Source organism: Chinchilla lanigera, unplaced genomic scaffold, assembly GCF_000276665.1.
Source record: "Chinchilla lanigera isolate Chin_1 unplaced genomic scaffold, ChiLan1.0 scaffold00002, whole genome shotgun sequence".
Lineage (NCBI taxonomy): Eukaryota > Metazoa > Chordata > Mammalia > Rodentia > Chinchillidae > Chinchilla > Chinchilla lanigera.
The window spans coordinates 25907462-25923932 of record NW_004955403.1 but is presented as its reverse complement, the minus strand read 5'-3'; the positions used below and the strand labels follow the sequence as shown (position 1 = coordinate 25923932).

The 16471-nt window shown below is 48.7% G+C and overlaps 1 protein-coding gene across 2 annotated transcripts in view; it reads left to right on the top strand.

Annotated features, from left to right (window-relative positions):
* The window catches only part of Tenm3 (teneurin transmembrane protein 3), a 613899-nt gene extending 610885 nt beyond the window's left edge, over positions 1-3014 (top strand). For both annotated transcript variants that reach the window (XM_013513154.1, XM_013513152.1), the window contains one exon: positions 1-3014. This exon is cut by the window's left edge and continues 13 nt beyond it. In XM_013513154.1, coding sequence (XP_013368608.1) covers positions 1-183 — 183 coding nt within the window. In that variant the 3' untranslated portion in view covers positions 184-3014.
* Positions 3015-16471: the final 13457 nt, after the last annotated feature.

The following is a 16471-nucleotide window of genomic DNA, read 5'->3' as shown; positions in this document are numbered from 1 at the left end:
GTGCGCGACGGCGAGGAGGGCGCGCGCCTCTGGACGGAGGGCGAGAAGCGCCAGCTGCTGAGCGCGGGCAAGGTGCAGGGCTACGACGGGTACTACGTACTCTCGGTGGAGCAGTACCCCGAGCTGGCCGACAGCGCCAACAACATCCAGTTCCTCCGACAAAGCGAGATCGGCAGGAGGTAACCCCCGGGCCGCCGGGCTGCGGAGAGGCGGCCGCCACCCTGCTCGCCGCCACCGCCGGACTGGTTCGCTGCTTTCTCTTGAGCTTCAGCCACACCCCCTTGCTCAGATTTGTCTGTAGCACAATCCGAATCGGACTCTCCGACACAGAAGAGCCTTCCGGGAGGACGACCCTGCTATTAAAAATGTACACACAGACACACACAGACAAAAACAAAGACAGCTTTTTTCTGAATGACCTTAAAGGTGATCGGCTTTAAAGAATATGTTTACATATGCATATCGCTGCACTCAGTTGGACTGAAAGTATTAAAAGAAAAAAATCATAAAGAGAAAAAGGCCTAAACGTTTTGCGGTGGGCCATCTGTTTGAGGCACTGTATTTAACTAAGGTTTAAAAAAATGCGTACAGTGTTTCCAAGTATTACCGAATTGTCGACTTTTGCTTACAAGTAGTGTCTCTGCATAGGATGTGATATATATCTCTGTTCATTTTAAAATGTGGGGCAAAATTACTGTTCATACACAATCGCTTTCCCTGTGCTGCTTTGTAAAAGGACATCGGCACAAGTGACTTCTGCTCCGCCGGGGATTTAATAATGGATTTTACAATGCTAACGTCGTTTGCCTTGGGGAAAAAAACTGGCAAATAGAATTCTTGTCACTGATAAGCAGAGGAAACCCTGATTTTTTTGTAAATTATGTGAGACAAGTTGTTTATGGATTTTTATATGAATTACAATTTACTGTACATCAAATATTAGTCTCAGAGGAGTTAATTTATGTAAAGTGTTTAAAAAGTTTATACTTAAAAAATAAAATGATAAAAACATGTGAACTGTGTGATTTTTTTAAAGGATTGCACCTTTTGTTATCTGTTATAGCTGTACAGTATAAATTACTATATTGTAGAGATATAACAACTTATGCCTATAATGTCCAGAAGTGTTAATATTTTTGTATTAGGTTGAAAATGTGCAACTTTCTATCACTTAGATGGACAGAAAAGTGCAATCCAAGCGGGTGGCTAATCCGAGAACCGCTCCTTTCTCTCCCTCTCTCCTTCATCGAGCCAGTGTCCTCAGCCATTATCAACTAAGAGGCACAGGAGAAAACCAAGGCTGGTGGGATGTAATGGGAGATACTACACAAACACACACACACACACACACACACACACACACACACACACAGGGAGGGCGGGGAGGGCTTCTCCGGCCCTCTCAGCCTAAACGTCAATGGGGAGTTGCTATAATTAACCACAGGGTTTTTACTGTTATGTTACTGTTCCTTGATGCTCCATTTCATGATGGAGGAGAGAGACCGCATCAAATGCTCGGAAACGTTTGTAGGGAGGAAAGGATCTGACGTCCTTGTGACCATAAACGTGTCATACGATCTAGGCAAGATAGCAAAAACCCAGCAGTGGTGAATGAGCCGGCGGGAACCAGTCAGGGTCACTGCTGGTCTGGGATTTGGACCCAAAGGTCCGCAAGAGGGACCAAAAAAGGGAGACAGACGCTCCTATTAGCCCGCATGACCCAACCATCTTGGGGACCGGTTTGAATGGCAGCCTCTGCTGTCCCGGGGAAGCCCGGGGTGGCAGACCCAGCGGGAGGTGAACTGACAGCTGCACCCTCTGCGCAGGAGCGGGTGGGAGCCGGCGCAGCCGCCATCTGCACTTCTGTGCCGTCCCAGCCGCTCTGACAAATTTCTTTCGTGAGCACTAAATTCAGCCACAAAAATATTTTTAGAAAATATTTCTCAGTTCATTGAGCTATAGTACACACTGTTTTCCTCTATGTATAATGGTGATAAAATATAGCAAGTGAACATGTCGTAAATATAAAGGTTCAAGTGATGTATTGAAAATAATTTTCTAACTGCTTTGTATGTATCACATACTCTAAATTGCACAGTAGGCGTGTTTATTAAACAGATTGGCTGGGAAAGTTTCAAGATAGCTACTGAATTTACAGTATCAGTGCTATTACTGTCTTTGTGTATTTGGTAGAGCATACCGAAGTAATTAATCTTCTAATGAATGCTGATATTTTATTAGAATGAAAGCACAGATTAGCGTTAATATTTTTTATCCTGGAAATCCTTTGACAAGTATTATGGATCCCAAATTTAGAAAACTATGAGATTTCAAACATCATAAACATGGTTCTGTTCTACATTTTATTTTTTAACTGTTAACTTAGGTCTTTGCAGTTCTGTCCGATGGAACTTCCACGGGACTGCATTTAGCATGCTGTAAGTACTTTTGGGTGAAATAGGCTCTGAGTCTAAATTCTCAGAAATGTCTCTGATATATTGACCATGAAACACTTGTACCACATGACAAAGGAAAAGAAATCATAGGTCCTAACCTCTTCTCGACATGACTGGTCTTTACACGGGCACCGATAAATGACAGATTTGGAGAATCTCCTGGTGCTTATTTTAGATGAAGTCAAATCAACCCAATTAGTGTCTTGTTAGTAGGTATAATGAGCCTATTTCTTTCTAAAAAGGCTTGTGATCTGGACATGCTTTTCCAAGAAATAGTGACCTTGGGGAATATGTAAACAAAAGATCTTTTTCTAACAGTTGGGGGGTGGGGGGGCCTGTATAATGAAAAGAATTAGCTTACAAAAAAAGAAATTGATATTCAAAGTATTTTAGGCAAAGCCAGTCAAAATGCTTTCATGATATTTTGAGATGTAAATTTTGTCTGATTTGTATTGTTCTTTTCATTTGCCTTCTTAACTTTATATGTGACCGAAATTTTCCATAACTTGATGACTATAGATTGCATCTAGGCATTCCAATAAAAGCCAACCCAATGTGTGTGTGTTCATATATTCTTTCCAATTTGGGCTATCCAGTTCTGCACTTGTGTTTAACATGGAGGATGCAAAAGGACGCAGTTGTCGGGGTACTGATTCATCTGCAACCCAGTTGCTAATATCTTCTTTAAACTGTTTTGTCTGCTGGCCAGAATGCCAGCTTAGGAGAGCATGCTTCACAGAGGACTCTCCCATGGCCTGTGTCAGAAAAACATTAACTACACCCCCATAAAGCCAAACACTAACTGTGAGGAATAAGAAAAAAAGAAGAAAAAGAAAGAAAGAAAATGTCCATTACTACTGGAGAACAGGCCTCATTCCTGTGATCCTGGCAATAAGTGTGCTTAATTAAAACACTTGATTAGAATAATCAGTTTGGGCCTGATAGGCTAGCAGCCTCCTGGAGATGTCTAAATCTACATATAGACCGGCTGATTAGGGCATGCTTCGCTCAGCAATTCCAGGCTGGCAGGCTAGGGCTTTGATTTTAGCCTGAAAGGCAGACTTCATCACACTTGCTTTGTAGTGACAACCTCAGATTGATAACGTGTGGGTCCAGCGGGAATCAGGTCACTCCACTTGGCAAACTGGTCTAGTTTCTTCTCGAATTAGAGTTTAACATGGTCTAAACAGAAAATCTGGAAAAACAAGTGAATCACTACTCTTGCTCTCTATGCTGCAGTTTGTTAATGTCTAAACAAATGCACAGAAAAGCAGTGTAGGTAACAACTGTGTCTTAGAAAATAAAAGTCCGGGTAGGAGATGTGCTGCTGCCATAGCCTATGACTTTGCTTTAGTCTGTTTACATTCATCACAAATTACCCAATCATTGCTTGAGGTTTGACCACCTGCGTCAAGCCTAAGTCGAACACCTGAAAAGAAGCACCTCAAGTCAAGACCAATCCTCTGGCACTTTGGGAGATGAGAACTGTAACTTTGGTGAACTCACTAGCCATGGGCACTGGTCTCCCTGCTCACTGCCTTTCCTTGCTCCCTTTGTCCTGGCCCACTTCCAAATGCAGCTCTTTCTTCACCTGCTGAAAAGCAAATCATCTGTCTGGAGTGCCATTGGAATAGAGAAACCCAAAGAGGAAGCAGATAGGCACCGTACCACACAGGTCATGTTGTCCGTGGCCAAACCACCGGACAGAACTCACAGCAGCTCACTTACTGTACTACAGAGGAATGAGGACAAGGACCTGGCCAACAGCTGTCACCACCCACCACCCACCTCAGGGCTGGGTGAGCTCCAGCAGAGAGGGACTGCCACCCCCACCCACCCACCCAGAACCCTTAAAGAGCAACATCGCAAGATCTCAGCCTCTTGGAGTCACTCTGAATTTATCCCACTTTGCTACAGAGAAGTGATCTGAGTCCTGCGACCCAGTTCACAATATGCACTCAGTGCTAGAAGGTTCAGACGGAAGGGACACAGAGGAAGGTGCAAAAGTCCAGGCCACAGAAGGGAGCAGAGGTTCCCTGTCGGCTAGCGGCCTTTGTACATCACACAGCCTCTTGACAATGCTATTAGCAAGGTTCTTGCCACCCCCCTCTCTGCACAGAGCACTTGATCTTTGCAAAGCTGCCATAACTGACAGTCATAACATGTGCTTTTTCTACATATAAAAATGTCCCTAACTCACTAACGAAGCATTGCCTTAATCTCCCCTCCGCTTGCCGTTATTTCCACCTCCTTATCTACCACATTGTAGAAGTCTGCCATGCAAAGTTAGACAGCCCATCGTTTCTAAAAGAAAGAGCATGTGAGCTATTCATTTGATTTTGGCTATCCTACCAAACCCAAGGAAAAAAAATTACTTGTAAGTCACTGTTACCCATTTTAACCACAACATTAAGCCAGGGTATGAAAGAGCTACAGATAAGCCAATGGAATTTTTTACTTTCTAATTTAAGCCACATAATGAATATCCTCTCTAGCTAGAATTCTCATTTGCTATTCACCACCTAGACAAGTAATAGTCTCTTGATGTCAGTTAATTACTAATAACTTTTAGGTAAATTGAGTAAACCTTTTCATTTATGAGCTGGCTTAAAATTCTGTCATGGAGGAATACAGGATTCCTAGTGCCCTGTGTATAGAGAATTTACTATAAACTGATTCTAAGCCTAAAGTAACATCATTATTCAGTTTAGAGTTAATGGGTTCCACAAAGCAAATTTAATAAATCCTTCTGGGATCTAAGCTGAGGAAAATTAAAATTAGAAGCATAAATTGTGACTTCTAAGGCAAGAGAATGGTTTGGTTATAGCCTTCCTGCTTATGGGGTGAATTGTGAACTGGGTTTTAGCAAGCCCTCGCCACGGGGATTCAGTGTGCATTAGGAAGGGAAATCACATTCTTTTACACGTGTGCAGAGATTTCCTAAATTCTGCCCACAATGGCTATTTCTGCTCGACATAACTCACTGCATAGAACTGACAAGATTAACAAGTGGTCTACTGGGTCAAAAGGAATTCTGTAAAATTTTCATAAGTTAACTTTATCAGTGTGAGGGAAGCATAAATGCCCAAGGAGTTTGAATGACAAGTTCTTTGACCAACAGAATGCCTTACAGTAGAACTGCTCAAGAGGAAGTCTGAAGAAGGGCTCAAGCACTGTCCTCTACCGTGGGTTCTTATGACATGGCAATCACTGACAGTATACAGGAAGATGCTGCCCTACCCCCAAAGTTTCCTCCTTCCTTAATACCAGGAGGATTCTGGTCTACCTGTTCTAGGGAATATTCTTTGAACATTCCCAGGATTCCTGTCTCTACACACAAGAGGTCCCTTCTCTCCTACTATCTTATTCTCTCTCCCTGTCTTTTCTCTCCATCTCCCTCAATTTCTCCCTCTCCCTCTCCCTTTTCCTAGATTTACGCTGGGAAAAGCTGTCTGGGTTGTAACTGATCAGACTGTATGTAACCACTTTGCAAGAATTAGAAGGAAAACCATATACCCCCTTGGTAGGCCAGATGAACTTTAATTACTCAGACTACCTTGGGGAACTAGAATCTTTCATCCATCCCCAGTGTACAGACAAAAGTTTATAAATTAGCAGATTTTTAAATCACTTCACTTCAGCTATGACATAATTTCCAAGATCAGGCTGGGGGTTCATGGTTCAGTCTGGAGCACTGACAAGTGACATGGCAGAACATAGGGAAGACACAGGGATGACATGGACAGCAGCAGCTTGGGCTGGTGGAACATCAAGAGAAGCAGCTGGTGGGAGGTAGCAAAAGGAAGGAGACACCTTCCAAAAGACCGTCCTCCATTCCCTCTTGCCTTCCCCTTCAATTCCCTGGACTCTGGTTTCGAGGCACAGAAACAGGATGGGCAGCAGGGCGGCCTGGGTCCCACAGGCTGTCTCCGACCTGCGTTCAGGTTCGGACGGCCGCGAGGCCTTTCAGGAAGGGATCTAGCGCCCCCTAGTGACGCGTGTCTTCTGTGAGCAAATCCTGATCAGAAACCAAAGGAAACCACAACCTGCCGCCACCCTCTATTCCTCTCCTGGGCTAGGCCAACTCCAGAGATCCTCTACTTTCCCACCTTTGCCCTGCCCACAGAGTTTCACACATAAAGCGATTAATTCTGCTTCATGCACCACCTCGCTGAGGCCTGGTCCTTGAAAATATCTCTCCCGTAAGGTTTCCCTTCACGTCAGGCAGAAACTTTTGTCAAGCAGCGTTCCTCTCGCTTGGCAGATCAAACTAAGGCCCTTCCTCCCAGGAGTTGTCCGCGGGCTATGCGAGTTTTGCAGCCCCCCAAAAACAGTGATTTTTGAACTACCACATTGTTTCCCTTTTACTTTTCATGTTAACAGTCCTGTCGCTGGAAAGCATTTCCCGCAAGGCCAGATCATTTAAATTCAGAGTGGCATTTTTATTTCTGAGGGAGCTAAGCTCTCACGGAAAGTGCTAGAGAGTCAGCATGGAAAAGCGAACTCTCTCCCGACTTCCCCCACTCCCTAGGCCCCCTCGCTTCGGCCTTACCACCATGGTGATATCTAATCTCCTTCCTCTGCCCCCGGGAGGGAAAACTGGGTTTTCAACCTTTTCCTTTTGGGTCGTCACCCAGAGAGGCCAATGGATGCTAATTTTAAGTGGCAGCCTGTACTGGTGTCGCCTTCAGAAACTGTTCCTGACTAGAGCCTATTGGCACTTTTGGAGGCCTTGGGGACCCAACAAACGGCCCCCTTTTCCTATCTGTGTTCTCACTGAGATACAGAAGGACATTAAAGAGGGTTGGCAGAAGTTAAAATCTCACCTAAGATAAAGAGCAGCTAGGCATGCAGCCTCACGTGAAAACAAAAATGGCCGATTACCTGGATGCCAAGATGAGCCAGACATCCTGCCCTTTCTGACAGAGCCACCAGTACGGGCAGGTCTCTGGTGCTGGGACAGTGAGCAAGAACACCTGCTCCATAAGGCCGTCCCTATGAGCCACTTCATTTTCCCCAATTCACCTCTGAGGCAATGCTCATGCTCCCCAGGAGCCAGAATTATGGGGAAACAGAGGCCTGTGGTGAGATCTCACACACATACTCACATGGCCACCTGGGGGCCAATGACACCTAGAAGGACAGACATTGCACCTGGTTCAGGACCCTGGGTTTATCTGTATACTATCAATGGCTGGCTGTTTTTGGCCACTTTGTCAAGTGACAAGTTGTTTTCCCGACAATACCAAGCACTTCCCTCCTGCTCAAACAACTGTGGTTTTCTTTGGGGGCTGCTTAGGAAGCCTGTCCTAATATACCAGCTCTTGCCTCATAAGTGCAGACTGGTGGTCCTCCAGACTCTGCTCCCAGACCGCATCACCACCTCCACACTGAAATGCCCGGGGATTCTCCACCAGTTGAGGAGGGGAGCGGGGGGAACTGGGTCCCTGGACTCTTTGACGGCAAGGACTCCTCAGTTACTTCCTGCTTGTTAAGATGCGGATGGCAGCTGTGCCTAACTGGGGTAAATCAAAAGGACCCAGGACCAGCCTTGCTACACTCAGGCTCTGTCTGCAGCCTCTGCCATTAGTACTGGAGTTGGTCAAACTTAGCAAGTCCCTGGAGAGAGGAGAGGCTGGGTGAGGCCAAGAGCAGAGAGACGTGGTTGTAAGTCCCAGCTCTGCTGACCGAAGGAAGCCATTTGCTGCCTCTGTGCCTCAGTTTCCTCCATCTTTAAAGTAGGCCCAAACCCCTGCCCCTGAGTCGCTCAATGCCTTCCTTCCCTGCCCGTAAGCTGTGTGAGATGTTCGGGGGAGGGGCAGAAGAGCCTAGAGCAAAGCTCTTACGCTGCTTTTAAGGCTAATGTGCCCACGTCTGCCAACATCTTCTAGGAACCACAGCCTCGCTGCCCTATGTGGTGATCACGAAGCCAAGGGAGGGATGCCCCTCCCCTAAAAGGGGAGTGCTGTCCTTGTGGACCCCTTCAGTGGGACTGGGGCTCCCTGCACCTCTTTGTCAAGGCTCCCACTTTGCCTGCAGGAAAGCCCTTAGGATGACACCTTCCTCCACCCCAGCTCTCACTGGTCACTGTTTTAGGATGAGGTGAACAGTCGATGATTACTGAATGACACGTAGAATAATGTTCATTTTCGAAAGACTGCCCGCTGCCAGCTCCCCAGGGGTTGCCCAGTCTCAGCCAGGGAAACCAAACGGCTGAGGAAAGTGGGCGAAGGACAGGTTTTTGGGTCCATGCCTGACGGTGGACAGTTGTGCCCCCTCCTTCTGTTGTCCTTGAAAGTCAGAAATGTACTGTATCACAAGGCTCCCCACTGGGCCTGCTCAGCCTTCGGGACGCTAGGTTTCCCATACTCATCACAGCACCCCAGGCCCTGGCAGTGCCATCAGGGTGTGACAGCCCACCGTCAGGGCCCCCAGCCCAGAGCGGAGGGCTGTGAAGGGATTACAACCTTCTTGTCTCATCAGGAAGTACTGCTCTGGGTGCGGTGTCACAGCACAAGTTCTCATGGTGGTGAAAATAAATAAAAGATGAGGTTCCTAGAGCATCTGTCTAGTTGTAGCTTCCTGAAGGAGCAAACGATGACAGCGACAGCCATGACCCTGACCTTACAAACCCCACACAGTCCCAGGGCCCGCTAGGGGATGGGCTGCACACAGCCGGGGCAGGAAAGTCCCCAAGGTGCCCTCCCCAGAGGCAATGTGGCAATGCTTTATAAAGGATGGAAGGCACAGTGGCGCTGGGCAGTCCTGAGTTCCCTGTCCCCTCCTGTGTCCCCAGAGCACCTGGTAGGTACCTCCACCTACTCTCAGTAGCATCTGGCTTCAGACTGAAACTCTCTGATGGTCTAGGGATGAAGACAGAGGTTTTCAGTCACTCCAGGGAGGGCCCAGCCCCACTATGGCCAACCTTGAAAACCATTGCCCCGCTCGGCCCTCAGCCAGGCCCTGGAGGACTCTGGCTCTCTAGAAGGGTCCCTGGGCACAAAGACCACAGGAAGGGACAGAGGGAGAGAGGGGAGGAAGGCAGAGTACCCTCTTTCGTTGCTGATACCAGAGAAAAGCATCCCCACCTTCTCTTCTCACTGTGGGGACAGCCTAGGCAGCAAGAGGGCTTACCAGAGCATCAGGTCACCCAGGAAGTGATGAAGACTACTGTGAAGCAGCTCTGAGCAGGATTTCACATTAACCAACTGGCTTTTCATGTTTATGTGTGAGTTTGCCAGAGGCCTACGCCATCGTCTGGAGATGGGCAGTGGACTCATAGTAAGTGGACCTCTATGAGTCACTGGTCCCCACTGAGGCCTCTATTGGCCTGTGAAACTGGGATGCCTCAAAGGACAAATGCCATAGCTGAGGACATTTGGCTCCAACCTCAATTAACTAAGAGGAGACTGCTACTGCAGGAATGTCACTCCCACAGTGAAGGCTTTCCTGGAGATAACATAGTTCTCCTAAATTAGCATAATGTGTTACCTGGAGAAGTCCTTACAGGGTTTCCCAAGTCCTGCCCAGATTCCCGCATTTTCTTCAGTATCCCCCTCCTTTGTTCAAAAACCAAGTAAATACGGGCTGCCCAAGGAAGTTCTTTGTCTTAACCCAGAGAATCTTGAATTCTGTGAGAGGGTTGAACCCTCCTGGAGCTCTAAAATCATTTCACTTGTGTCATTTATTTAAGCCTTCACCATCCACTCATTGGGCAGACTATGGGCCTGATCATCCCACAGTAACTAAGAGTTATTACCGCAATAAGGGAATCCCTGGTTGTGAGCCTTTGCAAACTACACAGGCCCCGCAGGACTGACTGCCGCTGTCAGGAGGTAACTAGAGGAAGAGGCTGTCTCCTCACAGCTAAAATGCCTGAGAAACTTCCTAGGACCCTGCTATACCATTGCCCCATCTCCATTCCTAGGCAATTCAACCACAGGGACCAGGAAAGCAGAGAGGACCCTGCAGAGGGCCAGAACCGAGGATCCTTTGAGAGCAGACAGTGCATGATCTGCACGGTCATCTGCTGTGGGTCTCTTTGGCTGATTCAGTGTCACATGAAACCAATACAGAGAAAGGCCTAGCTGCTCAGACTGAAGTAGAAGTGGGGTTCGGCCCACCTCTGTGTGAAAGGCATTGTGGAAAGTGCTGGAAAAAGCAAGGCACCAGTCATCCTGAGGCCTACATCCAACTGGGAGGCAAGGAGCAGTGCTGCCTGTGAGCACAGACTCAAGGCCTGCAGTCTACCAGAAGAGACAGGCAGGCCTCCGGGGGGGGGGGGGGGGGTGATGCCGAGCCCCTCTGGAAGAGGGCAGCAGTGGCCAAGACCAGGGGAGAAGGGCAAGTGTGGGCAGAGGTCAAGGCTCAGGCTCCAGAGCCAGACCCAGCTCTGCTGCTTACTCGCTGCACAAATGTGGCTTAGTGACTGAAGGTCTCTGTGGCTCAGTCTCTTTTTATTGTAACCTGGGGATTATGACCTTGTGGGGGGTGTTGTGAGATTAAGCCAGTTAGTATGTGACACAGGCTTAGAACAGTGCCCTGGAAGGGTGTGCAGTCTCCATACAGAGCCTGGGTATTATAGTCAGGAGCACAGTTGTAATCTGTGCTGCCCAGGGCTAAGCTTCTGCAGGGCAGGGTTGTGCTCAGTACTGTTCCTCCTGCCTCAGCCCCAGGGGAAGGACCCCAATTCTGTGTGCGTTGGTTTGTGAGTCCAAAGGCACAGGGCCACTGGATGCAGGTCCTGGGAACCATTCCCTGGCACACTCCACAGGCAGCCCACTGAAGCACATGGTCCCTGGGCTTCCTGTGAGGAGCTGCCCACTGCCAGAGGGTTAGGAGCTGCTTGAGATCCACGGCTAATACACAGGCTGGCATTCTGGTCTATGTTACTCATGTTGTTGCATCCAAAGTCCAAGCTGAGTGTTCAAGGTCTCAAGCCACATCAGGTGTCCACACTCCTTCTCTGGCCTGTCCAGTCGAGGTATGCTGGGCACATACTGAGACCCAGCTAGGTGGAATTTCTTCCATTTTCCAAGAAATCTCATGCCCTCATTCCTGAAGCTTTGCATATGCAGTTACCGTTGCCCGGCCTGGCTGCTGGGCCACCTTGCCCAGGTCCCCGCTGGCCTGGCACCTGCTCTGGCCAGTCCAGATCTGGTCTCAGCCAAGTCATGAACAAGCCCAGCTCTCCGGCCCCCATCAGGCCCTCAGATAACATGACCCAGGAGAATGCTTCATGGCCAGGACAGTGCTGCCCACACCCATGTTCCAGACACATTATGACATTCTGAGTATGGCAGTGTCTGTCCTGCCAAACATCCAGAATGCCTCTGGAAAATGGGTTGGTTCTTGTTTCAAAAATAAACTTTAAATTTTCAACCATCAACTGTATATGTTGTAGAAAAAAAATGATGCAAAGTATCGAAGAGCTGATAAACAGTTCAAAGGGAAGCCACAGCAGGTGATCAGCTTCCGTGATGCCCATGGACCGAAGCAAGCTGGGGCCTGGGGCTCGCTCTCAGAACCACAGGGTCCCTGTCATCCCCATTCCCAGCTGTTCCCAGTGTGTGCTCTCCTCCCCTCCCCGCTCCTTGTCTCCCTCCCTGGCAGCCCTATCATAGAGCAGAAGTGAGCTATAATGTTTCCATAGAAATTGAATAGCTTAGGATCCTTTTTGATAAAGTCAACAGACAGACATGGTATACTTCTCTAAAACAGAGCAACAGGATCCACAGTGGAGTCAGCAGGAGACTCTAGAGAGCGCGAATGACCTTCCCTCAGGGCTCACTGGGTTCCCTTGTGGCCCAAGCAGCTCAGAACCCCTGCACTAGTATGTTTTCTGATGCCACAACAAAATATGGAGCCCGGGAAACTTATGAAGGAAATGGATGTACTTAGCTCACAGTGTCAGAGGCTAAAAGCCCAAGACCAGGTGGCCCCATTGGTGCAACCTCTGGTGAGAGCCTTCAGGCTGCACCACTGCACAGCGGGCGGCACTGCGAGGAGTGTGTGTGTGGAAAGAACCATCCCAGCTTGAGACAGGAACCAGGGGGGCTCAGGCCAGGCTTGCTCTTTCAAAAACTAACTGGGATTCCACGGGAGAGAGACTAATCCTTTTTTCAGGGATATCTCCCCAATGACTTAACTCCCTCTCAGTAGGCCTCACCTCTTACAGCTTCCACCACCTCTCACTACACTGGGAGCCAAGCTTCCAGCACACGAACCCTTGGGGCAAACAGTCAAGCCATAGCATCCCCAATCTCATTTATTCCTTCTTGTATTCTTCCATTCCTGACAAGGAGAGCTGAAAGAGGAGGGTACCTCTCCCCCTCGGAAGTGCCTAGGAAGCTCCCTGAGTCCTACTGTGCCATCAGCCCAACTCAGTCTTCTGGCACCTCAACCACGGGAGCCAGTGGGACCCTGCAGAGGGCCTCAGTGTGGGTATCTTTTGGGATTCTTTGGTCCATGGTTTCTGAACTAGTCAGCCTTCTTGTCACTGGTACAAAATACCTGACACAGTAGAAGTTTATTTTGTCTCATGATTGCAGAAGTTTCAGTCCATGGTCACTGTCTCCAAAGCAAAAACATCATGGCAGAGCAAACCTGCTTAGTTCATGGAAACTAAGCCAAGAAGCAGGGCAGAGGAAATGTGCCAGAGACGAGGTGGCCAGGGACCAGAGAGAGCTAGCACCCCAGGTCACAGCCCCTAAGGTCACACTTCCTTGACCCATCTACAATACACCCGGAAGTGGGCTTTGCTAATCACCTTCACACATCTCTTTTTGTGCAGTTTTTAGTACCACAACTTTTTTGTCAGTTAGATTCATTCATTCCCTCAGGCTTCCCTCTCAGAAGCTCCTTGTCCCTACATCTAAAGTATAGAGACCCAGAGACCCAGCTCTAGAGAGACATTGTCATCCAGGCTGGTGCTGGGGATACAAAGGTGCCACCAACAGGCCAGCAAGGCAAATCAAAAGCTTCCTATGTGTGTGGTCTTTGATTTATTCTTCCACCTGGGCCTGAAACCCTTGAAAGAGGAGCAATTCTCCACCCCTGCTTTCATGAAAATAAAGGTATCAACCGCCAAGAGCTTCAGGCCCTCAGGCCAGCCCTCCCCACAGGGACTCCAGACCCTCTCTGCTTGTCAAACGCTTCCACTCCTGCAGAGCCAGACTTCCTGACAGAGGGGTCTGCTCACATCTCTTGCCGCTCAGTCAGTCACCTCTGCTCCTGAACAAGTTAACTGTTCCTTCTGCCACTGCCCAATGGCTCGGGTCCTGGTCCTCAAGGCCATGGCCCTCCCTAGGCTCTGCTCCTTCTCGCCCTGTCTAGAGAGCTGGTTCCATCCAACAGCTCATCATCCTTGAAACCCTCCTTCTCTCTGCATCCAGACCCTGCTCTTGCTCCATGTCCTTCCTTCCGGGTCTGCTGCTGTCTCTGGAGAGAGCCACCCAGGATCGGCCTCAGTCTCCCAGCTACTGTGGTCTCTGCCCTTAGGAAGGTGGTGCACAGCATGACACCTTTCCCACCTGTTTCCACACACTTCAGGGAGTGGGAGTTTGGTCTCCATTGAGATCTGGGTGAGCAGCAGCAGCCCCTGAGGAATTAGGAAAGGAGAGGGCTTCTGTGCTGCACGGCCTGGCAGAAGTTCTGACTCGACCTCTCACTTGCTGTGGGCTGTTGCCTTGTTATAGAATCTATCATATGTGGTTCCTCCTTGTATAATAGGGATAGTAACATGGTAACAGAAACATCTGTAGCACTTCCTTTATGTTGGACAGTACTCTGTATGCTTTGCATCAATCGTTTACCTCATCTTCACACACACACAAAAATCCCTCATCATGGGTATGTTATTCTCCCTCTCTTGAAGCTGTGGAGGCACAGAGAGGTAAAGTAACTTGTCTAGCATCACACAGGTCACAGAAAATAAAGCTAGAATTTGAACCTATGTAACCCTGACTCCAAAATCTAAACTGCTTCCTAGATTTGGTATGAAGATTTAAAAAGCTCAATACCACATACATAAACACCTCTATTACTGCTCTTGTTTTGAAACAATCAAGTCCTCATAGAACCTATATTCACTTTCTCATCGCTGAGACTAAATGCTTGACACCCACAATTTAAAGGAAGAAACATTAATTTAGCTCATGGTTTGGGGGAATTCAGTCCATGGTTCGGTGGCTCCAAGGCAGAAATAGTTTTGTGGAAGAGCTTAGTGGAAAGCTACTCAACCCATGGCAGCCAGAAAGCAGAGAGAGAAGAGCTGGGAACAAGAATACGTTCTTTCAAGTCACGCCCCATCTTCGACCTGCTGTAACAGTGTTCTGTTATGAGCTGATCAGTGGATTAATACAGAGTCCATAATTAGGGGATTACCCACACAGTACCCCCAGGATCCAATCAGCTTTCAAAGGCCCCACAACTCAAAACATGAGACTTTGGGGGGATATTTTGGATCTAAACCATAACAGAACCCAACCAATTTCCAAGATTTAGCACAAAGCTTTAGTTCTACCTCTAGTTGCACTTAAGGCCTCCAAATGCTTTGCACAAATTTCTCTAATAGCTACAATTCATTGAGAGCTATGTGCTTCGAACCTTGTAGGGAATTTAGATAGCGCATCTCAAATCCAACATTAAAGGCCTGAGCAATAGATTGTACTGTCTCCCCATTTTACAGGTGAGGAAGCTGAAGCTGAGAGCTTTTATGAAAAGCTGGACAGAGATTTGAATCCAGGTGTGTGGCTTCAAAGCCTGCGGCCTCATTTTCCAGGGTCCTACCTCCCATAACAATGGCCATACTTCCTAGTTCCAGTGTCTCGCCCCAGCTTCTCAACCTTTTAGGATCACTCTTGTTCACACCTCCAGCTTCCATGGTACTGGGCGATGACAGGCGGATGCATTACAACCAGGGAACTACCTGCAATAGTGTGGCAGAACTGCTCTTTATTCAGAATTTAGTGCCCTGCTCCCCAAGCCCTTTCCGCTGACACCTAAGACCACACGTTTGACCCTTGTGGTCCACCACTCCACACTCACCAGCCACAGAAGGCGCCTTCTTAGGAGCACTGTTCTTTATAGGGCCTGCACCCACTCCGGGAAGGTAGTGGCTCTGCCCAGCCTCCATTCTGACCAGTAGCTCCAAGGGCTGGACAGACCCGCCCACCAAGCCAAGGGGATACCCTTCCCAGGCCCCAGGGGCTTCCTGGAACCTGCCCTGCTCAGCTTTACTAACCTCTCCTGGAAAGCAGCCTGTCCTGGTGAACTTCTATCCACCTGTAGCTGTTTCCACTATGCTGTGGGGTCGGAGCCTGTACTTCCAAAGGTCCCTCCTTCTCCTCCTTGGCTGTTTTTGGGAAACGGTACCACAGACTTTTGGTCACCAGGCTTGTGTTCTCAGAAGCCCCTTGTCTCCCACATCCAAACTATCCACTAGGACTATTGATCCTCCAAATTGCTTGGTCTAGCACTCTGGCCCTGCCCACTGCGTCTCTCAGTAGGTAAGGACTTTACTTTCTTCCCGTGAGCCCTCTCCCTCCGGTCACATTGACCCCCAGCTCATCTTCCTCCCCAGGCCTTCTGCTCCTGGGCCTTTGCCTTAATAGCCAACTGAACCCTGCCCCTTGGTTTCTGGTTTTCCAACTGCTCCTGCATCCCTGGATTCGCTGCACACCCCCACCTCTCCATGCCCCCACCCGCCTTCCCCAGGAGGGCAATTACAGACAGTTTAAAATAGAACAAATCAAAGTGCAGAGGCTGATGCCAAGCGCGGCTCAGTGGGAATCGCCGGGAGGCTCCAATTCCTCCTGCTGGAAGGCCTTCCCGGCAGACTCTGCACGCCCCACTCTGCCTCCTCCCGTCTGTTCAAATCCTGCCAGACTCGCATCCAGCTGGTGGAGATGATGTTCACACTGCAGGCTGCTGGCAGGGCGCAGGAAGCCGGAAGGGAGAAGCACCAATGGATGAGGTGCCGCTGCGCTCACTGGCCGTGGCCTCGACCTACAGCA